The 26,071-nt window shown below is 40.6% G+C and overlaps 1 protein-coding gene across 1 annotated transcript; it reads right to left on the reverse strand.

The window, feature by feature from the left end:
- Positions 1–6,153: 6,153 nt before the first annotated feature.
- LOC125344180 (testis-expressed protein 13D-like) lies at positions 6,154–7,395 on the reverse strand. Its single transcript, XM_048336794.1, has one exon. The coding sequence runs from the start codon at positions 7,129–7,131 to the stop codon at positions 6,451–6,453; it is 681 nt and encodes a 226-aa protein (XP_048192751.1). The 5' UTR covers positions 7,132–7,395; the 3' UTR covers positions 6,154–6,450.
- Positions 7,396–26,071: the final 18,676 nt, after the last annotated feature.

A 26,071-nucleotide genomic window follows, 5' to 3' on the forward strand; every position in this document is an offset into this window, starting at 1 on the left:
TGTTTTGGTGTTTGAGGTGCAGCAGAAGGTTGCTCATAGAGATTTGGGGGCAACAGAGTGAATGCACAGAAGGTTTTTCCAGTCTTTTGCCAATTTCCTCTCTTGAGACTCACAGCTATCTTCCTGACTAGCCACCATGAAATTGTAAAGACAAACAATAAAAGACAAGCCAGTGGTCTCTGAGGCAGGCTGGTGGGTAGTCAGGAAGATTGCCTTGTGTGCACTCCCATGATCTATGCCAAGAAGAGGAACAGTCTGGTCATTGAAGGCCTTTCCGGAAAGTCTCTTTTGTGTCACTCCCACAATTACAAACAGAGATCTGATTATTTCAATTGATTTTACCCAAGGTTGCACTGTATGCAAGGCAAAGAGAACAGGCCTTTTGCACATATTAATTCAAAATACATTCTGTCCTGTCCTTTAAGTCTCTCCTGTCATTTAACCAACCTTACCCAAATGGATTATAATAGGGACATCAGATACTACTACAATTGTTGTTTCTAAACACATATCTGTAACTAGTCAACAAACAAATGAATAAATTCCAGCACATTTGAAATGCTCTCTAAAATTTAATGCGGTTTTTCCAGCCCCCTTAAATACTTTGATGTCACTCCCTTCTAACAGGATTAAATTCTAACAAAACATGTATGTTCTTCCTTGTTGCAACATAATGTGACAAAACATCTTCTGCCTGATTCCTTTGAACTCTGTAGCTATAGCCAGTGGTGATCTTCTTGCACTGCTATTGAGCTATAGGGGCATCTCATGAAGATTCATTTGGTGGGTGCTGGAACTTCTTCAGCTTTACGTGAAGTTCCTGGAGCTTAGAGAAACAAAGAGTAGGAGGCTCTATGAATATAGTTATAAACATAAATCAAAAGACAAACATGAATACTGTTACAGTTTAATAGGCAGCATTTTCAAGGAAAAAGCAGTGTGCTTAAAACAATATGTCTTATGTTCTAAAAGCATAACTAGGCTGGGGGCATGGCTCAAACAGGGAATGCCTGCTTAGCATCTGTGAGGCCCTGAGTTAAAACTCCAGTACTCGGGTGGTGTGGCTCAAGTGGTGCACTGTTTGCTTACAAGCTCTAGACCTTGAGTTCAATTCCCAGTACTATAAAAAAAAAAGATCATGAACTGAGGTCCTCACATTTTCTAGATTGGTGCTTTACCACTTGAGCCACAGTTCCACTTTTGGCAGTTCTTCTGGTGGTTAATTGGAGATAAGAGTTCATGGACGTTCCTTCCCAAGTTATCTCTGCATCATGATTCTCAGACGTCAGCCTCCTGAGCAGCTAGAATTACAGGCATGAGCCATAGGTGCATGGCTCAAGAAAAAACAATTTATACATGTACAATATGAAACTGGAAAAAACCTTCATATGTGAAATGCATTTTTTTTAACTCATGCTCTTTCTCAGCTTTTGCTAGATTAAAATGAAATATACTTCATATTTCTTTTTGTTTTGGTGGTACTAGGGTTTTAACGCAGGTATTGAGCTATCCAGGTAAGTGGTCTACAACTTGACTGAAACCTCCATCCCGTATGTGAAATATATTAATGTATTAGAATAATTATTGTGGGCTGAGGATGTAGCACAGTGGTAAGACTACTTGCCTCCCTATCATGCCCAAGGCCCTGGACTCAATCCTTATTACTGTAAAAAACAACAACAACAACAAACTAATGTTATTGTTTGATGGTGAGATCATAGAAATTTGGATTAATGGGGTTTTTAATATTCTGTAATACAAATTAAAGTGTTAACTAGAAGGGAGCCTCTAGAACAAGGGGTCATCAGTCATGCCTGTAATCCTAGCTACTTAGGAGGCTGAGATCTGATGATCATAGTTGAAAGCCAGCTCAGACAGGAAAGTCTGAGAGATTCTTATCTTCAATAATCACCAAAAAGCCAAAAAGTGGAGTTTTGGCTCAAGTGGTGTAGTATTAGCCTTGAACAAAAAAGCTCAGGGACAATGCCCCAGCCCTGAGTTTAAGCCCCAGGACCAGCACTCCCCTCCTCCCAAAAGGGGCTATGATCCAGAAGACCTCAGTTTGAGGCCAGCATGGGCAGAAAAGTGCAAGCCCAGCTCAAGCCCAGCTGGAGACATGGAACCAATAGCAGTAGAACATTCTAGGCTTTGAGTTTTTGTGGTTATCAACAAAAAATCGGAGATGAAAAAGGAGGTATCAAAACATTTGAATAAAACTTTGAAATATTATAAGGAAATACTTTGCAAACCTTTATGTCAACAAACTGGAATATATCTGGCAGAAATGGATACGTTCTTAGATAACATCAATATGCCAAAACTGAGCCAAGAGGACACAAACCACTTAAACAAATCCATAATGAGTAATGAAATTGAAATAGCAATAAAAGACCTCTGAACAAAGAAAAATCCAGGTCCTGATGGTTTCAAAGCTAAATTCTCTAAGACTTTTAAAGCAGAACTAACACCAATACTCTTGAAACTGTCCCATGAAATAGAAAGGGAGGGATCACTACCAAATTATTTCTATGAAGCCAGCATTACACTTATCTGATACCAGACAGGGACTTAATGGAAATAAAAAGAACTATAGACCAATATTTCTGATGAGCACAGATGTGAACCTTCTTAATAAAATTCTGGCCAAATTAATTCAACAACTAAAAACAAGTTATACATTATCATCAAGTGGGATTCATCCCAGGGATACAAGGCTGGTTTAATACATGTAAATCAATAAATGTAACAAAATACATCAACAGAACCAAAGATGCAGGGATACCCTTTGACAAGACCCAACTTCCTTTTAGGATGAAAGCTTTAGAGAAGCTCTGAATACATAGAATATTCCTCAACATAATACCGGCTGTTTTTGACAAACCTAGAGCCAACCTCATATTCAATGGTGAAAAACGAAAACTATTTCCTCAAAAATCAGGAACAAGACAATGATATTACTTTCTCCATTCAATTAAATACAGTACACAGTACTGGAATTCCTAGCCAGAGCAATGAGGCAAGAGAAAAGCATGAAGGGGATCCAAATAGTGAAAGAAGTCAAACTGTTCTATTTGCAGATGACATACTCCTATATCTAAAAGATCCTAGAGACTCCAGTCCCAAGCTTCTAGGGCTGATCAATGGCTTTGGCAAAGTAGCAAGATACAAAATTAACCTACAAAAACTACTGGTATGGAAGTGGCGCTGTGACTCAAGTGGTAGAGTGCTAGCCTAGAGCACAAAGTGGTACAGAGACAGTGGCCTTGAGTTCAAGCCCTAGGACTGGCAAAAAAGAACAGTCATAATTGTAAAATTCAAACTCTATGAAAAAGCTATAGTATTAAAAAAACAGCTTGGTATTGGCACAAAAACAGGCCTGAGGATGAATGGAATAGAACTGAAGACCCAGAAATGAACCCCAAAACCTATGGCCACTTAATCTTTCATAAAATAGGATGGAAGAAAGACAGCCTCTTCAACAATTGGTGCTGACAAAACTGGTTAAACACCTGTAACAAATTAAGCTAGATCCTTATATATTAACCTGCACCAGAATCAATTCCAAATGGATCAAAGGCTTCAAAGTAAAAGCAGATACCTTGAAAACATTGCAGGAAGGAATAGGAGAAACACTCGGGCTCCTTGGCACAGATTGAAACTTTCTTAATAAAGGCTCAGAAACAACAAATCAAAGAAAGTTTGGACAAATGGGATAGCATCAAACTACAGAGCTTCTGAATGAAAAAGAACATAGCTTGCACGATAAATAGAAAGCACTCATATTGGGAGAATATCTTGACCGGCCATACAACAGACAAGGGCCTCATATCTAAAATGCACTTAGAATTAAAAAAAATAAAACAAATCCTCAAAGAAACAACTTCCCACTTAATAAATGGGCTAAAGACCTAAAGAGAGACTTCTCTGAAGAGGAAATGAGAATGGCTAACAGGTACTTGAAGAAGTGTTCAATATCACTGGCCATAAAACAAATGCAAATCAAAACAGCATTGAGATTCCACCTCATCCCAGTAAGAATGTCCATTATCAGGAAAACTAATAACAGCAGATGCTGGCAGGGATATAGCCAAAGGGAGCCCTATTACACTGTTTGTGGGAGTGTAAACTTGTTCAACCACTCTGGGAAGCAGTGTGGAGGTTTCTCAAAAGGCTAAACATAGAGCTCCCCTATGACCCAGCAACCCCACTTTTGGGCATTTACCCAAAGGATCACAAGCAAGACCACACTAAAGCTACCAGCACAACCATGTTCATTGCAGCACAATTTACCATGGCAAAAATATGGAACCAACCCAGATGCCCCTCAGTAGATGAATGGATCAAGAAAATGTGGTATATATACACAATGGAATTCTATGCCTCTATCAGAAAGAATGGCATTGCTCCACTCATAAGAAATGGAAAGACTTGGAACAATCATACTAAGCGAAGTGAGCAAGACCCAAAGAAACATAGACTCTATGGTTTCCCTCATTGGTAATAAGTAGTATATGTCTAGGATAGTCCTAGCAGACGATCACAATAGCTCAATAGCTATGTACATATAAGATGATGCTAAACAAAGTGAACTCCAAGTTATGGAAATAAGTGGTTTATCATTGTTGCTACTTTCAACGTACTATGTGAAAATATGCCTTTTTTTTATTTTTCCCTATGGTTTTACCCATGATGTCACTGTAACTGATTTTGTTATCCTGGGTTTTGTATATACATTTTTCAGAACTAGGGAAGGGAAGGGGAACTTCAAAATGGAGAGACAAAGGGTAAAAGGTGAACCAATGCAACAGCAATACTTATAAGACAATATGCTGTAACCAACTGTACGACTGGGGGAGGAGGGAATTGGGTAGGAGGGAACGTGGGAGAAAAATGATGGAGAAGCTAACAAGGTTGATAAGAAGTGTACTCACTGCCTTATGTATGAAACTGTAACCCCTTTGTACATCATTTTGACAATTAAAAAAAAACTAGTGGCTTTTTCCGTATACCAACAATGTATAGATAGAGATGGAAATCAGGAAAACAAGTCCATTTGCAATATCTTAAAAAATGTAGGAATAAACTTAACCAAGGAAGTGAAGGCCTCCATAATAAAAACTGTTAAACTCTAAAGAAACAAGGAAGTAGAAAGACCTCTCACATTCATGGATTAGTGGAATTAATCATGTGAAAATTGCTATACTGCAAAAGGTAATCTACAAATTCAATGCAATATCCATCTAAATCCCAATGTCATTCCTCAGAGACAAAGAAAATAATCCAAAACCCATATGGAATCAACAAAGACCCCAGATAGTCAAAGCAAGTCTGGGCAAAAAAAAAGGTGATTTTAGAGATACCACAATTCTAGACCTCAGCACTATAGTAACAAAAAATAGCTTGGTACTGAACTGAGATTAAAAACAGGCCTGAAGACCAGTGGAATAGACTGGAAGATGTAGAAATAAATCCATATACTTATAGTCATCTGATGTTTGATATGAGAGTCAGAAATACATATTGGAAAAAAAAGACAGCCATCAACAAATCATGTAGGGAAAACTGTATATCCATAAGTAGAAAATTGAAATTGGATCCTTGTCTATCTCCTTGCACTAGTAGCGACTCAAAATAGAGCAGAGATCTCAAGTACAGACCTGAAACCTCGAAAGTGCTGCAGGAAGGAGTAGGAGAAACAGAATTTCTTGGAATAAGCAGGAACTTTCTGAGTAGAGTTAAGCAGGGTTAAGCTAAGTAGGGTTAAGCAAATTGGAGAATTGACAAATAGGATTACATCAAACTAAAGTTTCTGTACAGCTAAGGGCATAAGCTTGCAGGAAAGCGGATGGACCTAAAAACATTATGTGAAGTTAGGCTCAGAGAGATAAACAACACATGTTTTCTCTCATTTGTGGTAGCTAGAACTAGTTTGTAGGGGCTGGGGATATAGCCTAGTGGCAAGAGTGCCTACCTCGGATACACGAGGCCCTAGGTTCGATTCCCCAGCACCACATATACAGAAAATGGCCAGAAGCGGCGCTGTGGCTCAAGTGGCAGAGTGCTAGCCTTGAGCGGGAAGAAGCCAGGGACAGTGCTCAGGCCCTGAGTCCAAGGCCCAGGACTGGCCAAAAAAAAAAAAAAAAAGAACTAGTTTGTAAATGTACAAGTAAAGACATACGGGATTGTATGCATCTGTACACAAATGTCTTAACCAAAGTATGGTATCTGTAGGGGATAGTTCATAGAGTGTCATTCGGAAGTGTCATACGAGTTCTCTCCTGCTTTTGTGTTGCTGTCAGTGAAGGGGCTTATGTCCTAGGGCCTCACTGGACCTTCTCCCAAGGCTCCTCTAGTCTCACCACTGGGCTATCTTCCCCAATCCCTACTGCCATTGACCATAGGCCAGGTATCTAAGGTGGGAAGAAGCTTCTGCGGACCATACTGAAATTGTTACGAAGGTGGGTCTGACAGACACGCTAGTGATATTGGGAATGGTGTGGAGAAGGGCACTAAATAACCTGGATCCAGAATGGGGGGGGGGGGCTGAGGGGGAGGCTGTCTTACTATACCGGTTTTGGACGGCACGCGGGTCGCTAGGGATGCTGCCTTCTGTCGACTCTGCACCCACGCCTCGGTCTGACGCCTCTCATCTTGCAAGCCGGCCACAGCTTGCTGGGACAGATCAAAATGGAAAAGCCTCTGGCGGAGGTGTTTTTGCTCGAGGAGGGTTTGCTGCAGGTTGTCTCTGGCATTGCGCAAGCGAGAGACCACTTCCTCTCGCTCCTGGCGCAGGAGCTCCAGCTCCGAGGCCAGAGCCCAGGTGCTCTCCTCGCGCTGGTCCACCTGCTCCTGCAGCCGCCGAATGCGGCGCGCCAGCCGCTCGCGCTGCTTCGCCGCCATGCGAACCCCCAGGGCCAGCGCGCTCCAAGCGCAAGCCCTCTTGATGGTGCGAGGGACCTGCGAGTCGGCCACCACCGACTTCAGGCCGTCTTCAATATCATTCCAGGATCGCGAGCGGAAAGTGAGATAGAAGTCTGGCCCACCTCCATTACCGAGAACTTCCTCGTTGATGAACGTGATCACCTCACTATGGCGGAAGCCACTCTTGGGGTCTCCAAAATCGATCGCCATGGCTTGCCACAGCCTTGTTAGACAAGCAGCCAAACAGCTCCCGTTCACCTCCTGGTTAAAGACTGAATAAGCTCACAAGTGACCAGGCCCACAAGACAACCCTTACCATGGCAACGCACTAGCACGTCACAGATGTGGGCTGAATTTGTAACTATTACCCACTTGTAGGCTACATTTGTAAGTTTTGCCTTAAGGCGTGCTGCGATCAAAATTTCCCTGCAGAGTTCCTGCGGCTCCTTTTGCATACACTGCATCAAGAGAAAACTTACCCCTTACACCTTCCAGACCAATTTCAACTGGTTTCATTCATTCATTCATTCATTCTACTTCTTCCAAGACCAGGACTCAAACTCAGTATCTGACGCTTTTCCTCATTGGCTAACGCTGTACCACCTGAGCCAGACCTCCACCCCCTCATTTTTATATTCTCAAACAAACTACTTTGAGCATCTTCATCCCCACTCTTTCTGCCTCATCACTCGCTCTTTCTTCTTCTTCCTCCTTCTGCTGGTACCCACCAGGCCCAACACTTTCCTCGTTTTGGTGGTTTTGTTTTTTGGGTGGGGATGCACGTTAGTTGTACCAAGGGGTTTTACTATGGTAATTCAGGCCTGCATATGTTCTACTTAGATCAGAATAATCCTCTATTGGTTTTTTTCCTTGTTAATAGATGCCCTTCATCCTCACTTTTAGTTAGTATAGTACTATAATTACTGGGTAGAGTAATAAAGAAGAGAAAGAAATAGTAGGGATTCAAATAGTGAAATCACCCATAGTTGCAAATGGCATGATCTTACACTTAGCACACTGTAAAGACTCTTGTTTTTTTTTTTTTTTTTGGCCAGTCCTGGGCCTTGAACTCAGGGCCTGAGCACTGTCCCTGGCTTCCTTTTGCTCAAGGCTAGCACTCTGCCACTTGAGCCACAGCGCCCCTTCTGGCCGTTTTCTGTATATGTGGTGCTGGGGAATCGAACCCAGGGCCTCATGTATACGAGGCAGGCTCTCTTGCCACTAGGCCATATCCCCAGCCCTGTAAAGACTCTTGTAAGAGCTTTTTTTTTTTTTTTTTGGCCAGTCCTGGGCCTTGGACTCAGGGCCTGAGCACTGTCCCTGGCTTCTTCCCGCTCAAGGCTAGCGCTCTGCCACTTGAGCCACAGCGCCGCTTCTGGCCGTTTTCTGTATATGTGGTGCTGGGGAATCGAACCTAGGGCCTCGTGTATCCGAGGCAGGCACTCTTGCCACTAGGCTATATCCCCAGCCCTTGTAAGAGCTTTTAAAGGACAACACCTAGTCACATAAAATACATTCACCCCCCCCTTTTTGTTTCTATGTTTTATTTTTATTTTGGTGCTGATACTGGAGATTCATCTCAGAGCCTCTCACTTATGCTTATCTTTTTCCTTTTATTTTCCTCAATCATAAGGCTTGAACTCAGGGTTTGGGTGCTGCCTCTGAGCTCTTTTGATCAAGGCTAGCGCTCTACCACTTTGAGTCACAGTGCCCCTTCCAGTTTTCTGGTGGTTAATTAGAGAGGAGAGTCTCATAGACTTTCCTGCCATGGCTGGCTTTGAACCATGGTCCTCAGATCTCACCTTCCTGAGTAGCTAGTATTATAAACGTGAACCACCAGCACTTGGTAGCTTTTTCCTCTTAAGACTGGCTTTTTATCACTTGAGCCACATCACTTCTGAGTTTTTGCTGCTTAATTAGAGATAAGACTCTCACTTAGTTCTCTGCCTAGGGTGGCTTTTAACTGTTAACCTTATGTCTCAACATCTTGAGTAGTTATGATTATAAGCATGAGCCACTGGAACCTGGTATCCTTTTTTTTAGGGGGGGGAGCAAGGGATTTATTTATTTACTTACTTTTTGTCAGTACTGTTGTTTCAATTCAGCTTCTTCCTCAGCTTTCTTCCTTAGCTGGCATTGTACCATTTGAGTTATTGCTTCAGCCCAGCTTTTTGCTGCTAATTTTAGAGATGAAATATCATAGTTTTTATTTGTTTATTTATATTATTTTGCCCAGACTGACTTCAAACAATGATCCTCTGGATCTTAGCCTACTGAGTAGATAGATATGAGTACAGTCATGAACCACTGTACCCAGGTGGTTGTATGTTGGCAAAGACTATTACAAATATGTATCCCAGGCTGACCTGGACCTCCGTATGTATGCCACACTCACTTTGAACTCAAGCTACGTCTACCTCAGCCTCCAGACTGCTAGGATTACAGGCCTGTGACATCATATCCAGTGTTCAAATAAATTTCCTTTTTCTTTTCTTTTTAATTACTTTTCTTTCTATTCTTCCTTCCTTCCCATCTACCAGTATCAGGGCTTGAACTCAGCACCTTGTAATCTCAAAGGGCTTGCTAGCTCATGGCTGGTTCCTTACCATTTGAGCCTCACTCCAGACAGTTTTTTTCCCTGCTGGTTAATTAGAAATGGATTCTTGATGACTTTTCTGTCGGGGATTGGCTTCCAACCATGATTATCCAATCTCACCTTTCTGAGTTGGCTGGACTATAGTCATGAGCCACTGGCATCCAGCATTTCAGATGAATTTCTAATCAAGAGGCAGATGCATGGGGCAACTCTTTTTGGCTCAGTTCCTTTTTCTATAACTCTCATTTGCTATATCAACCTTCTGTACAGTCAAAAGCTCTGTGCACAACACCTTCCTCATATTAAGCAAATGATCTTGAAGCTCTGATACTCAGGAAAACTCAAATTATTGAGATATGAAGTCCCTCAGCTCCTTTTCTGTCCATGCTCTAAATGCCAATATCTACTATCTGCCATTTAATTAATTAATTAACTAATGAATTTATTAATACAAGGTCTTTCAATGTAGCTCAGGCTGGCGTAGACCTTTATAGCCTGAATTGGCCTTGAACTCTTGATCATTTTTCCTCAGCCTTGCCAGTGCTAGAATTAGTTACAGAACACTACCCCTGAATCTCCTTGGCAGTGTTAGTACATCTTATTAACCCTATCTTTCCTGCATCTCCTCCATCCCCTATACCCTGAGATATTTTTTTCTGCCATACAAGTTCCCTCCATTCTTAAAATTCCTTTACCCTATGCCTTGTCCTTGTTCATACTATGCTTTCTCTCTTCTCATTGGAGAACAGTCTAAACTATGTCCACATCACCCCCAAACCTTTAGTGTAAATTACAAAGATTGCCAGCAGTCTCTTCCTCATTAAAAGCCAGTGATATAGTCCTCATATAATATTTCAGTAAGATGTGGTGATGTTGAATATACTGCCCCAGCATTCTATCCTGACATTTTAGTCTGTCTTAGTTTATTTTATTTTACTTTTAAATTAGTATATATAAATTGTACAGAATAACAGGATTGCATTTTGACATTGCCATATACACATATAATGCCAGGCACTGGTGGCTCATGCCTGTAACCCTACCTACTCATGAGGCTGAGATCTGATGATTGAGATTCAAAGCCAGTCCAGGCAAGAATGGCTGTGAGATTCTTATCTCCAATCAATCACATAAAAAGGCAGAAGTGATACTGTAACTCAAGTGGTAGAGTGCAAGCCTTGAGTAAAAGGAGCTTAGGGGCAGCACTCAGCCCCAGAGTTCAAGGCCCAGGACTGGGAAACAAAACAAAACAAAACAAAAAACCCAAACAAAAAACCCAACATCATCAATATGTACTTTAATTGTATACCCCCATTACTCTTGTGTATACCTTCTCTATACCTCCCTGTCATCTTCCTTTGTCCAAGTAGCCTACTTTGATGTTATTTTACTCTTGAGTAGCTAGGATTACAGGCACGAGCCACCAGTGCCCAGCTCTGAGTATATTACCCCTTCCTTTGTTCTCTTGCAGGTTTTCCATCCCACCCCCACTCACAAGTTGTACAGTTCATTTTCAACAGTGTCTAGTGAGTACCACAGCTGCGTTTGTTTACCCTTTGTCATTTTTTTAAAAGTCTGAATTTTGCATATGAGAAAAAGTGATTTATTGAAGTTAAAATGATCTTCAGTTCCATCAATTTTCATGCAAATAAGATAATTTTGTTTTTCATTGTGGCTGATTAAAACTCACAGTTTCTTTACATATCTGTCTGTTGATGAGCACCTAGGCTGATTCTATAACTTGGCTATTGTAGATAGTTTGGCAGTATATGGAAATACATCTACTGCGTAGTGAATTTAATTCTGCTAGATGTATGCTTAGAAGTAGTATAGATAGCTCAAATGATAATTTTATTTATTTTTTTGAGGAACGTCCATATTGATTGCCATAATAGTTGCACTAATTTACATTCACACCAGTCTTGTATCAGAGTTATTTTCCTTCACATCCTTGACAGCACGTGTTTTTGTTGTTGTTGTTGTTTTGTTGGTGATAGCAATTCTGACTAGGTAAGATGGTCTCAGTGTAATTTGGATTCACATTTCCCTGATGGCTAAAGATGTTCAGTGTTTTTCATGCATTTTGTGTCCATCTGTGCTTCTATTGAAACTGCTGTTTCAGTTCATTTGACAAGGCTAGTGTTTTACCGTTTGAGCCACAGCTCCACCTTTGTTGTTTTTTTTGTTGTTGTTTGTTTGTTTGTTTTGGTGGTTAATTGTACCTAAGAGTTGCTGAGACTTTCCTGCCTGGACTGGCAGTATAGTCAGTCATTAAAGTACCAAAACTGTGAGGTTGATGGGTACATTGTATGCATAGATGGAAATATCACAACAAAGCCCCACTTGTACAAAATCTTAAAAGGAAACATGTTATTTAGTTTCTAAAGTAACATGACTATGATGATACATGCGATTTCAATCAGTGTGGTGGCTATGGCAAGCTTGAGGATGGGGCCACAGCATTGAGGTTGCAGTAATTTACTCTGCCATTCATTCTTCCCAAGTTTGAGAATAGGTAAATTAAACTGTTAAATAGAATTTAACAATTAGGTTGTTAAATAGAGGAGCAATGGTGACTATCGCTCTTTTGACTAATGAGTGTTAACCACTAAAAGTCTTGTTTAATTTACATTGGACCTTTTAAGTTATTTCACTGATGGGAGAGCTGTAAATTTGTGTTGTTCCATTTTTAAAGGTAATTTGTGTCAAAGACTTTATTTTAATTGATTATTCACTAGATCAGGGCATCTGTACATACCATGGGATATTTTAGAGTAGTAGTTGCTAGAATCATGGATATTTCAAACAAGTGAATGAACTCTAATAGTTATAGTGCGACACTTTCCTTTACTTTATGTTCAGTCAGTCCACTAAGGTTACAGAGGATGTGTTATTCAAATTTAGAAGGATGCTCAGGTATTACTGTAATTCCTTCTGAAGTATTGATTAAACTATGAAGGTTTGCCAATTGATGTATTTTAGCATATCTTAAAGTTAATTTAGAAGTGGTGCAAAAACAATCCTGCACATGACTATCTTTCTGCTTTATACATTCTTTAAGTCCATTTTGGATTTTCAGTTGAGTCGAATTCTGGCTCTTTCACTATTATTTCCTCCTCTGTATTCAGATTGTCCTTCCCTCCATTCTTCCTTACTATATGCATGCCTAACTTGCTGTCTCTTAGTTTCCTTTTCTTGTGATTACTGAATATACTTTGTGATGTTCTCTCTACTCTCCTTGAATTTATAAATTTCTTTCTCCCAAGAGCTTTAAAACAGTATCACCCGTGGTAGAGCTTAGTCCATGGCAATGGTTTAGTTATATAGTTTAAGGACCTCAGGCTATATTCAGATTTGGATTACTTCTTTCTTGTGCCATAGAAATTCTATGAGTGATTTTCCATGTAGCTTTGAGAGCCAGAATTGTTTTGTGGATAAATACCAGCAGCAACAACAACAAAGGCACTGTAGGGGCCTAGTGTGCCCTCTGCTTTTAGAGGCATGTTCTCAGCAATTAAACTTGAGTACTTTTTTTTTTTGCCAGTCCTGGGGCTTGGACTCAGGGCCTGAGAACTGTCCCTGGCTTCTTTTTTTTTCTCTCAAGGCTAGCACTCTACCTCTTGAGCCACAGAACCACTTCTGGCTTTCTGTTTATGTGGTGCTGAGGAATTGAACCCAGGGCTTCATGCATGTTAGGCAAGCACTTTACCACTAAGCCACATTCCCAGTCTCAGTAATTAAGATCTCCAAATAGTAACCCTTCTTAACATTGTGGCTACTCTTTTACCAAAAAAGAAACCAACTAATATGTGATTACATAGAGTATATATAGTCTTTCCCATGGGCACTCAGTAAAATGGTGCCCAAAGCTTTCTCGAGACATAAAACTGGAGTCTCAGGGTAATACCTTTCCCCCTGAACCTAGTATCAGTCATAATCTGTGCTGGAATCCAGACAGATGATTCATTCTAGGACACACAGATTGGTCTGAGCCAAGACACACAACCCAAGGTCACTTTATGGAGGGACCCAATCTCATACGCCTGTCCCTATTCATTATTAATGACCGAAACTTCTGCCTTAGGTCAGTTAAATTTATAGCAGAGGGTTAGTACAACTCAGCAAGTGCATCACAAAATAACAAGACTCAAAGCTACTCATGAAGCAGGAGTTAGTGAACAGGTCAAAGCAAGAGAACAAAGACATTGATAGTGGTAGTAATTGTTTCATCATCCTTCCCACACTATTAATTATAGACATCCTACAGAAGTAGAAAGGATCCCCACCCCACATTAGACTTTGTGGCCAGGACTGACACACACACACATCAAGGCAGTATGAAATGTTTATAACTTAACTGTGGGGCTTTGGGGGAACTTAGGGCAGTCATCCCAAGATGAGCTGGAAATAGTTTGAAAGAACAAGGAAATGAGAGAAGCTGGGAGGAGAAGTGTGGTGGTTAGGAGTAGGCTAAGGTGAAGTTTTTCTGTGTGTGGACTGAGGTCTGAATGGTCTGAATCCATGTCCAATATCAAAGGAAAGATTGCTAAGGCTTTCTGAGGTGCTTGTCAAGGTGTGAGGCACAGGTTAAGAGAGTGGGATGACACATATAGTTGTCAAGAATTAAACTGCTTTATTGCTACACACTTCTGATAGGTGAATGGAAACATTAGAACTCTTTGGTCCTTGGTGATGTTTTTCAACCTCTAACATGACCTAGGGGGTCACCTGCGCTAGACTTCTAGTAATGCTCAACAACTCAATATCTTTATGGTTGAAGTTATTTACACCTAGGCTGTCTAATACTTGCAGCTAAAAGAATTTTGGACTGCTGGGTGCTGGTGGCTCATACCTGTAATCCTAGCTACTTAGAAGGCTTAGATCTGAGGATCACCTTCAAAGCCAGCCTGAGCAGGAAAGTGCATGAGACTCTTAGCTCCCATTAAACACCAGAAAACTAGAAATGGAACAGTGGCTCAAAGTGGTAGAGAGCTATCCTTGAGCAGCTCAAGGATAGTGCCCAGGCCCTGAGTTCAAGCCCCACAACAAAACAAAAAAGAATTCTGAACTGATGCAGTATTGAAGATACATTTTTTACCATGTTGGAGATATTCAGGGAATATGAGAGTGGTTCAATATAAATAAGTTTATTATCATTCAATATAAATAAGTCTATCAATGTAATTCATAACAAAAATGAATTAAAGGAAACTATTATAGGGCCATATTAATAATATGCTTAAAAGTTTTCATAAAATTCAGCAAGTGCTCCTAATAAAAATACAAAGTAAGTTGAGCATGATGGGACATGCCTGTAATCTCAGCATTTAGGAGGCTGAGGAGGAAGTTTTTGAGTTTGAAACTAGCTTCAGCTATATAGCAGGATCTAGTCTCAAAAATAGAAAAACCTCTTAGATTAATAAAAAAGAAAGAGAGAAGACTCAAATAACTAGAATAAGACTGAAAAGAATTCAAGATGAACACCATGAACATTCGTATGCCAAAAAATTGGGAAACCTAGAAAAAAATGAATAAATTCTTAGAAATATGCCACCTACCAAAAGTGAATTTTTAGAAAAGGAAAAATCTGAACAAGTAACAAGGAAGGAGATTGAATCAGAAACCAACAGGCTCCCAATAAAGAAAAGTCCAACATGAATGGAGGCAGAAATGGTGAATAAATGAAATCATTGTATTCCATATACACTATGTAAAAATTGAACTATGTAACGAGGGTAGGGATGGGAAGGGAAAATTGGAGAGATCAAAGCAAGTGGTGACATTGATCAAGATACATACTCATAACCTAACTTTTGGAATTGTAATTTCTTTGTACAACTACTTAAAAATAAAATAAAAAAGTCCACACTGACAAAATTTATTAAACATTTAAGGAAGAATTAACACTCATTCTGCTGAAACTAAAAAAAAAAAAACTCTTCAAAAAATTGAAGAGGAGAAGGGAATACTTTCAAGTTCATTCTATCAACCTAGCATTACCCTGATATCAAAGCCAGGACAACACACTATAAGAAAAGAAAACCATAGACTGATAACTCTGATGAATATTGATGCAAAAATGCTGAGCAAAATACTCAAAATACTAACAAACCAAATGTAGCAATACATTAAGAGGATTATGTACCACAACCAAGTAGGTTCCCTCCCATCCCCTACAGAGGGTCACTATGTACATGCTGACTTCATCAAGTAGGATTCTGGGGATATTAAGGATGGTGCACCATATCAAAATCAATGAATGCAGTAAAGTATATTAACAGAATGAAGAACCAAACTCACATAGTCATCTCGGTGGATACAGAGAAATCATTTGACAAGATTTAGCACTCGTTCATGATTTTTTAAAAACTTGATAAATTGGGAATAGAAAGAAATTAACTCAATATGATAAAGGGCACTTGAGAAAAGCCCACAACTGAGACTTCCGGGAAGACAGCGGAGGAGCTGCACATCACTAGCTGAGCTCCCTCCTACATCACAGTTTTCTCACCCCATAGAAAATTTTACTCCTAGAAAGACACCCGGAGTAAGTTCTAACAGTACAGGGATTCTGGCCAGGAAGGAAAAATCGACTTTACTCGTCGGAATACACAGATTTGAGCTCCGGGTGGTGACCCGCCGCCACGCCAGTGCTGGCGCCAGCACAGTGCCCGGCACAGCAACCCGCACTCTGCGCGGCTAAAGCACACAGTGTAGACCAGGGAGAAATACTCCAGACGGCGGCTGAGCACGGACGACCTGAAATCGCAGAGAAAGCATGAGTACCCCACGAAAGATATTCTCACTCGCGCCCACAGAGCAGCTTCTGGAAGGCAGCCCTTCCCCCACCGCCAGAGCAAAGCGCCATCTTTGCCACTCGCATAGGGTCAGACCAGATTGGAACTAAATCGGGCCTGGGGAAAGCGAGGTCAAAGTAGCCATCTTTGAAAAGGGCAAGAGGGAACGACCAGTGAGAGCCAGCTCCGCCCAGGAGAACGCCCCCTGCCCTGGCTGGAGGCGAGTCCTGGGCCTTGGCTTAGCCAGAGGTGCCCTGTCCTGCATGCCGGAATTTCTAAATTTAAAGCAAAAGCGGCGAGCAGCTCCCGGCGGCACAGAAACACCAGACGGGGGATCAAACAGTTCCTGAGACAATTAAACGGTCCCCTCACAGAGGAAGCCCAATTCCCAGCCCAAAACGGAGCTGCATTCCATAGCCACCTCCTCCAAGGAGGCCGCCTCCCCCAGGCAAGCAACTCTCAGCCAGGTAAAACAGGCCCAGAGGCGCCCTGCCCTGCTGAGTCCACAGCCTATTCAAAGCCAGGCATTAAAGGCAGCGGCCCTGCAGCAGACAGAGGAGCCACGGTTCCTGAGACTGCTCACGTCCCCATCTACAAAGGACGCCTAAGGCCTACCTGCAAGCTGTGCGAACCACAGAGACCCAGGATTGCACCAACAGGGGAGAAGGTTCAGAACAGATCCACCCCCTGCAAACTGAAATCAAGTCAAACCAGCTAATCAGGAAAAAGACTGCAGACCATTGCAAGGAAGCCAGAGACTGGGGAAAGACTACCCAAACAAGGAGGACTCCATTTCTTTTTCTTCTTTTCAAACATTTTTTTTTTTTTGGCCAGTCCTGGGGCTTGGACTCTGGGCCTGAGCACTGTTCCTGGCTTCTTTTTGCTCAAGGCTAGTACTCTGCCACTTGAGCCACAGCGCCCCTTCTGGCCATTTTCTATATATGTGGTGCTGGGGAATTGAACCCAGGGCCTCATGTATATGAGGCAGTCACTCTTACCACTAGGCCATATCCCCAGCCCTTTCAAACATTTTTAAACTTAAAAAAAAATTTTTTTTTCACTTCTGAAACGTCGTCAGTTTTTTATTGTTTTGTTTTGTTTTCCATTTTTACTTGTTTGTTTTATCAAGTTTTTTCTTTTCTGTTCATTTGGGCAGTTCTTTTTCTGTTTTTTTTTCCTTTTTATTTATTTTTTCTTTTTAAAATAATTTTTCTCTGTTTTGTGCATCTGTCCTCCACTATTTTTACTTTATTTCTGTCTTTGCATTCTCTTTCTTTAAAAATTACTTTCCTATGAATAACACCTCCACTCTTTTCTGCTAACTCTCCATTGTCTATCATTTTAACCTTGTTCTTTTTACTGATTCTACTCGTCTTCACATTTCCACGTAACTGAAACTAAACCAAAATCACCACCCCCTTCCCCAATACATTTTACTCTATTCTCTTTACTACCTCCAACTTACCCTCCTGACTTACTGCCTGGACCTCCAGTTTCCATTGACTCCTGGTTATTGGATAGAGGGTATCCCAGCTTAATCCAAGTGAATCAAAGGGGTTCATAGAGAAAGCCAGTCCTAAAAGAACGTAATAGAAAAACAAGAATTGCTTATAGGGTTGTAACAGTTAATAAGTAACTACTGAATACAGGGCCCAGGATCAGTAGTTATATTGAAATTGTATTCTTTAGGAAGACCAAATCTAATTTTATAGACAGGTATACAGGGTATCTGTATATAATTGTGAACTTGTAAGATTTACACAACAGTGCTTGGTAAGGGCTGCTTTGGGTCTTAAACGGTGCTCACAGGTGCCAGTAGACTGGTATTCCCAATCCAAATGGGCAGAAGGAACACAAGAAAGATGGCAAACAATGAAATCTTATCCCCCACTCAAAACAAGCAGGAAGCAGAGCAGTCAATCAAAGACATAGAAGAGAACCCCCAAAATGCTCTAAAAAGTCTACTGATAAACATGATAAATGAAAAGTTTGAATCTCTTCAGTCAATTATTCTAGAGCGTGAGGACGCAAAGCAAAAATTAATGGAGAATTTCATGGCATCCACAAATAGAAAGATAAATGAACTTCAAGAGTCAAATGAAAAGATAGCTAACCACCTTAAAGATTTGAGAGACAACACTCAAAACCAAAGTAATGAAGTTAATGAAGTAAAGAAGTCCATACAAGACCTAAGAAATGACATGGAAATCATCAGGAAAGACCAGTCAGAATTAAAAGAGATTCGAAATCAAGTAGCTAGCCTACAGTCCCGACTAGCTGAAGCAGAGGATCGAATTTCAGGAGCTGAAGATTCCTTAGATTCTATGGAGAAAGATAAAAAATCAATACAAATCCAGTCCAATCAACAAAACAGATCGCTACAGGAGATTCAAGACACAATCAGGAAGCCCAATTTAAGGATAATAGGTATTGAGGAAAACTTGGAGAAAGAGGTTAATGGGATAGGCAACCTATTTAACAAAATATTAGTTGAGAACTTCCCAAATATTCAGAAGGAAAGGCCTATACAGATACAAGAAGCATTTAGAACCCCAAACCGACCAGACCAGAATAGGACATCCCACCGACACATTGTGATCAAAACAGGATCAATAGAGCACAAGGAAAGAATCCTTAAAGGTGTTAGGGAGAAGAAAACAATCACATATAAAGGAAAAGCAATCAGAATTACCCCAGACTTCTCAGCAGAGACCATGAAAGCAAGGAGAGCCTGGAATGAAGTATACCAAACACTAAATAAAAACAACTACCAACCAAGAATTCTGTACCCAGACAAACTCTCATTCATAGCCGAAGGTCAAATAAAAGTCTTCCACAGTAAGGAAAAACTGAAACAATATATCTCCACCAAACCAGCTTTACAGAAAATATTCAAAGATGTACTATACAGGGAAAATAATCAAGATCCCAATACAGACAGAAAAATGAACCCTAAATAGTAGACATCAGATCAAGAAATGGGAAGACACAGCTTTAAACAAGATAGTGATAATGAAAGGAACAAATGATCATCTCTCAATCCTAACTCTCAACATTAATGGACTTAATTCTCCAATCAAACGACATAGGCTCATAAGTTGGATCAAAAATCAAGATCCATCTTTCTGCTGCCTCCAAGAGACACATCTATCCAGCAAAAGTAAACATCTTCGGTTGGGATTGGTCTTTCTCCTTGATGGAAGGGGCTTGATGCCCCTCCCCCAGCCCTGGGGAACGCGGCCCAGCTTCCCTCTCTGGATCGGAATCCAGAGAAACCGTTGGGCAAACAGCCCCCAACCCATCCTAGCCAGCCCGGCGCCTACCAACCCCGCCCTGGCTCGGCGCTCTCGAGTGACCTTAGCTCTTGGGGGTCAGGTGATACCTTTCAGCCTATCGACATCCTGGCCAAACCCCTCCCCTCGGAATCATCTCCCGTTGTCCTTGTCTCAATAAAGTTAGTTCGCTCTAAGAAGCTAGCCCCGTTGCATGTGTACGTCAGACTTCTAGCCGTAAGGAGGCGGGCACACATCCGCGGCCAGGCCACGTGCACGGCAGGTTGGCGCTGACTCCCCCGCTTCACTCTAGCTTATCTGCAGGTCAGACGGCTAGGGGAGAGGGCGAGAAAGGGAGGGTGGAAAGAAAGAAGTAAGTACCCGAGCCAGGAGAGGCTAACAAGCCCAACAATCTTCTTAAATTGAAAGGCTAGAATCAAATCTATCAAGCAAATGGCCCCCATAAGCAGGCTGGAGTTGTAATCCTAGTATCAGACAAAATTAACTTCAAATTAAAAAAGGTAAGAAGAGACAAAGAAGGCTACTACATACTAGTAAACGGATCTCTCCTACAGGAAGATATAACCATTCTAAATATCTACACACTAAATGCAGGAGCACCCAACTTCATCAAACAAGCACTACTGACTCTAAAAACACTCATAGACCCAAACACATTGATAGTTAGGGACTTTAACACCCCACTATCACCTCTGGACAGATCAACACGCCAAAAACTGAACAAAGAAACCACAGAACTAAATAATTGCATAGACCAACTAGACCTAATCGACATCCACAGAATATTCCACCCAGCAACAACAGAATACACATTCTTCACCGCAGCACATGGAACATTCTCCAAAGTAGATCACATCTTAGGGCACAAAGAAAATCTATACAAATTCAGAAGTATCAAAATCATTCCCTGCATTCTCTCAGACCACAATGGAATAAAATTAGAGCTCAACTCAAACAGCCACCACAGAAAATCCGACAATTCATGGAGACTAAACAACACACTGCTGAACCATCAGTGGGTCATTGAAAAAATTAAAACGGAAATTCAAATGTTTATGGAATTCAACCAAGTTGAGGACACAAAGTACCAGCTCCTTTGGGACACAGCAAAGGCAGTACTTAGAGGAAAATTTTTATCTCTGAGTACATACATCAACAAAGTGGAGAAACAGCAACTCAATAATTTAAGGAATCACTTTAATTCCCTCGCGAGTGAACAACAAGCCAAACCCCAAGTAAATAGACGGAAGCAAATAATTAAAATCAAATCAGATTTAAATCAATTAGAGATGAAAAAAACCATCGAAAGAATCAACAAAACAAAGAGTTGGGTCTTTGAAAAAATCAAGATAGACAGACCCCTGGCAAACCTGACCAAGAAACGAAGGCAGCACTCTCAAATAAACAAGATAAGAGATGAAACAGGTAACATCACCACAGAAATAACCGAAATTCAGAAAATAATAAGAGTATTTTGCAAACCTTTATGCCAAAAAATTCGAGAACTTGGAAGAAATGGATGATTTCCTAGAAAAAAATTCATATCCCCAAACTGAAACATGAAGATTTAAACCTTCTAAACAGACCCATATCCAGTATTGAACTAGAAACGGCAATAAATGATCTCCCATCCAAGAAAAGCCCAGATCCAGACGGATTCACTGCAGAATTCCACAAGGCCTTCAAGACAGAACTCACACCAATATTTCTCAAACTCTTCAATGAAATTGAAAGAGAACGTTCACTACCAGACTCATTCTATGAAGCCAGTATAACCCTCATCCCAAAACCAGGCAGGGACTCATCACGGAAAGAGCACTACAGACCGATTTCCCTGATGAACATAGACACAAAAATTCTCAACAAAATTCTGGCCAATCGACTTCAACAGGTTATCAAAAAAATCATACACCACGATCAAACAAGATTCATTCCAGGGATGCAAAGTTGGTTTAATATACGCAAGTCAATTAATGTAATCCACCACATCAACCGGAGCAAGGTAAAGAACCACATGGTGTTATCTCTGGATGCGGAAAAAGCGTTCAATAAAATCCAGCACCCATTTATGCTAAAAGCCCTGGAAAAACTGGGATTCCAGGGAACATTCCTGAATATAATCAAGGCAGTTTATGACAAACCAACAGCAAGCATAACACTAAATGGGGAAAAACTAAAGCCATTCCCTTTAAAATCAGGAACAAGGCAGGGATGTCCACTCTCTCCCCTGCTCTTCAACATAGTACTAGAATTCCTAGCCAGAGCAATTAGGCAAGAAAAAATATAAAGGGGATCCAAATAGGAAAAGATGAAGTTAAACTTTCTCTCTTCGCAGATGACATGATCCTATACCTAAAGAATCCCATAGACTCTACCCCCAAGCTACTAGAGCTGATCCAAAACTTTGGCAAAGTTGCAGGATATAAAATAAACCTTCAAAAATCAATGGCCTTTCTCTATGCTAACGACCCGAAGACCGAGGCTGAAATCAGGAAAGCAACTCCTTTTGCAATAGCCCCCAAAAACATGAAATACCTAGGAATAACCTTAACCAAAGAAGTGAAAGACCTCTTTGATGAGAACTTTAAAAGCTTCAAAAACGAAATTAAGTCAGAACTAAGGAAATGGAAAAACCTCCCATGTTCCTGGATTGGGAGGATTAATATAATCAAAATGGCAATATTGGCAAAGGCTATCTAAAAATTCAATGCAATACCCATTAATATCCCAACACCATTTTTTTAATGAAATAGAGGAAGCAATCCAGAAACTCATATGGAACAATAAAAGTCCTAGAATAGCAAAAACAATCCTAAGCAGAAAAAACGGTGATGGAGGAATTACAATACCCAACTTCAAGCTGTATTATAAAGCTATAGTAATAAAAACAGCTTGGTATTGGCACTGGAACACGCCTGAAGACCAATGGAACAGAATTGAAGACCCAGAAATGAACCCACAGAACTACACCTACTTAATCTTTGGTAAAGGAGCTAAAACAATAGTATAGAAGAAAGATAGCCTCTTTAACAAATGGTGCTGGCAAAACTGGCTCAACACATACAACAAACTAAAACTAGATCCTTATATATCACCCTGCACCAAAATCAATTCCAAATGGATTAAAGACCTCAAAATCAAAACAGACACCCTGAAAACACTAAAGGAAGGAGTCAGAGAAACACTTGGGCTCCTTGGCACAGGACCGAACTTCCTTAACAAAGACCCAGAAAGGATACAAATCAAAGAAAGGTTGGACAAATTGGATTGCATCAAACTGCAGAGCTTCTGCATGGCAAAGGACATAGCTCGCAAGATAAACAGAAAGCGCACAGACTGGGAGAAGATCTTTACCGGCCATTCAACGGACAAAGGCCTCATCTCTAAAATATATGCGGAACTAAAAAAATTACCTTCTTCCAAAACAAAACCGCAAAGAACCAATAGCCCCCTCATCAAGTGGGCTAAAGACTTAAAAAGAGACTTCTCTGATGAGGAAATGAGAATGGCCAAGAGACATATGAAATAATGCTCTACATCACTGGCCATAAAAGAAATGCAAATCAAAACAACATTGAGATTCCATCTCACCCCAGTAAGAATGTCATATATCAAGAAAACTAACAACAACAATTGTTGGAGGGGATGTGGCCAAAAGGGAACCCTACTTCATTGTTGGTGGGAATGTAAACTGGTTCAGCCACTCTGGCAAGCAGTATGGAGAGTCCTCAGAAGGCTAAATATAGAACTCCCCTATGACCCAGCAGCCCCACTTTTGGGTATCTATCCAAAAGCCCACAAACAAAATCACAGTAATGCCACCAGCACAACAATGTTCATCGCAGCACAATTTGTCATAGCTAGAATCTGGAACCAACCCAGATGCCCCTCAGTAGACGAATGGATCAGGAAAATGTGGTACATATACACAATGGAATTTTATGCCTCTATCAGAAAGAATGACATTGCCCCATTTGTAAGGAAATGGAAGGACTTGGAAAAAATTATACGAAGTGAAGTAAGCCAGACCCAAAGAAACATGGACTCTATGGTCTCCCTTATTGGGAATAATTAGTACAGGTTTAGGCAAGTCATAGCAGAGCATCACAAGGCCCAATAGCTATACCCTTATGAACACCTAAGATGATGCTAAGTGAAATGAACTCCATGTTATGGAGACAATTGTTATATCACAGTTTTAACTACTTTCAAAGTCCCATGTGTATCTGTAGCTTCTATTATTGATGATGTTCTTGTATCACCTTCCTGTGGTTGTACCTACACTATCTCTGTAATCTTATCTGAGTATATTGGAAACCGTGTATACTGGTATTGGAACTAGGAAATTGAAAGGGAATACCAAAATTGAGAGGCACAGGGTAAAAAAGACAAACAAATACAAAAGCAATACTTGCAAAACTGTTTGGTGTAAATGAACTGAACACCTCCGGGGGGGAAAGGGTAAGGGGGAGGGGGGAGGGGGGTATGAGGGACAAGGTAACAAACAGTACAAGAAATGTATCCAATGCCTAACGTATTAAACTGTAACCTCTCTGTACATCAGTTTGATAATAAAAATTAAAAAAAAAAGAAAAGCCCACAACTACCATCATATACAATATGAAAGACTGAATGGTTTTCTTCTAAAATTGAACAAATACAAGGATGATTTTTCTCAGTACAAACGTCACAGTGGTTTCTCTACCCAACTTCATATTGGTTCTCCTAGTTAAAGAAATCAGTCAAGAAAAAGAAATTTAAAACACCAAAACTAGGAAGGAAAAAGATGACACAATCGTAGATGCAGAAAACCTTAAAGGCTCTGTATAAAACTGAGACTAAGCAAAGTTGAATGATACAAAATCAACATGCAGAAAGCAGTTGCTTCCTTATACACAATGAATAGTCTGGAAAGAAAATTCTGGAAAACAGTTTCATTTTGAATAACATAAAAGGGGCTAGCAGCTGAGTGTCAGTGGCTCACACCTGTAATCCTAGCTACCCAGGAGGCTGAGATCTGATGATCATGATTCAAAGCCAGCTCAGGCAGATAAGACCATGAGACTCTTATCTGCAATTAACCACCAGAAAATGGAAATTGGCACTGTGACTCAAAGTGGTAAAGTGTTAGCCTTGAGCCGAAGAGCTCAGGGACAGCGCCCAGGCCTAGAGTTCAAGACCCATGACCAACCAAAAAAAAAAAAAAAAGAGGGTGGGGGCTAGGAGCAGATAGTGGTGGTTTATGCCTATAATTATAGCTACTTAGCACTATCAGAAAATGTCTTAAAACTCCATCAGCAAAGAACCAGCAAAAAAGCCATGCTAGAGGTATGGTTCATGTAACTAGAGTGCCAGACAAGCAAGCAAGAGTCCCTGAGTTCAAATAGCAGTACAAACAAAATAGCACCAGTGGTATAGCAGTTTCCTAAGATGTGCAAGGCTGTAAGTCTGATTCCCTTCACTGTGAAACAAAAGTAAACCAAAACAAAACCTCTTCTAGAGTGGTTGGTCTTGGGTTCATAGATAATAGTTATTTCAATTCTTTACTGTGTATCATAATTTGTTCTTTTTAGTTACATTTTCTTTTTCTTAAATGTATTTATTATCTTTAAATAGTTGTACAAATGAGGTGCCATTCACTAGAGCACTTTATGAGCGTGATGCGTCTTGATCAGTCACCCTTTTCAACATGCTCACCCACCTATTCTCTTACTTATCTTAATTTTCAGTTATATATTGACTTTTTTGCTATTGAACAAAAAAGTATCTGTGTACATCTTTTTTTTTGTGCACGTCCTGGGGACTGGACTCAGCACCAGAGCACTGTCCCTGGCTTCTTTTTGCTCAAGGCTAGCACGCTATCACTTGAGCCACAGCGCCACTTCTGGCTCTTTTTCTTTCTTCCTTTCTTTCTTTCTTCCTTTCTTTCTTTCTTTCTTTCTTTCTTTCTTTCTTTCTTTCTTTCTTTCTTTCTTTCTTTCTTTCTTTCTTTCTTTCTTTCTTTCTTTCTTTCTTTCCTTCTTTTTCTTTTTCTTTTTCTTTTTTTGCCAGTCCTGAGTCCCTGGCTTCTTTTTGCTCAAGGCTAGCACTCTGCCACTTGAGCCACAGCGTCACTTCTGGCCGCTTTTTATATATGTGGTGCTGAGGAATCGAACCCAGGGCTTTATGTATGCAAGGCAAGCACTCTACCACTAGGTCATATTCCCAGCCCTATATGTACATCTTGATCTGTGTCATCACTTCAACATCGCCCCCCTTTGGCCCACCCCTTCCCTTATATTTCTCAAGAACTTATTGTGGTTGCTACAATTTCTGTTTCAGTGTCCTAGCTAGTGGTTTCCTCAGGGAGATAAACTCTGCCTCACAATTTAGGCCTTTTGAGCAGTGTTGGATTTGTGACTCAAATCGAGCAATTAGACGAGTTTTCTCAAGTGGATCCAGTGATCTGCTAGGATCTGGTTCAA

Source organism: Perognathus longimembris, chromosome 28, assembly GCF_023159225.1.
Source record: "Perognathus longimembris pacificus isolate PPM17 chromosome 28, ASM2315922v1, whole genome shotgun sequence".
Taxonomy (NCBI): Eukaryota; Metazoa; Chordata; class Mammalia; order Rodentia; family Heteromyidae; genus Perognathus; species Perognathus longimembris.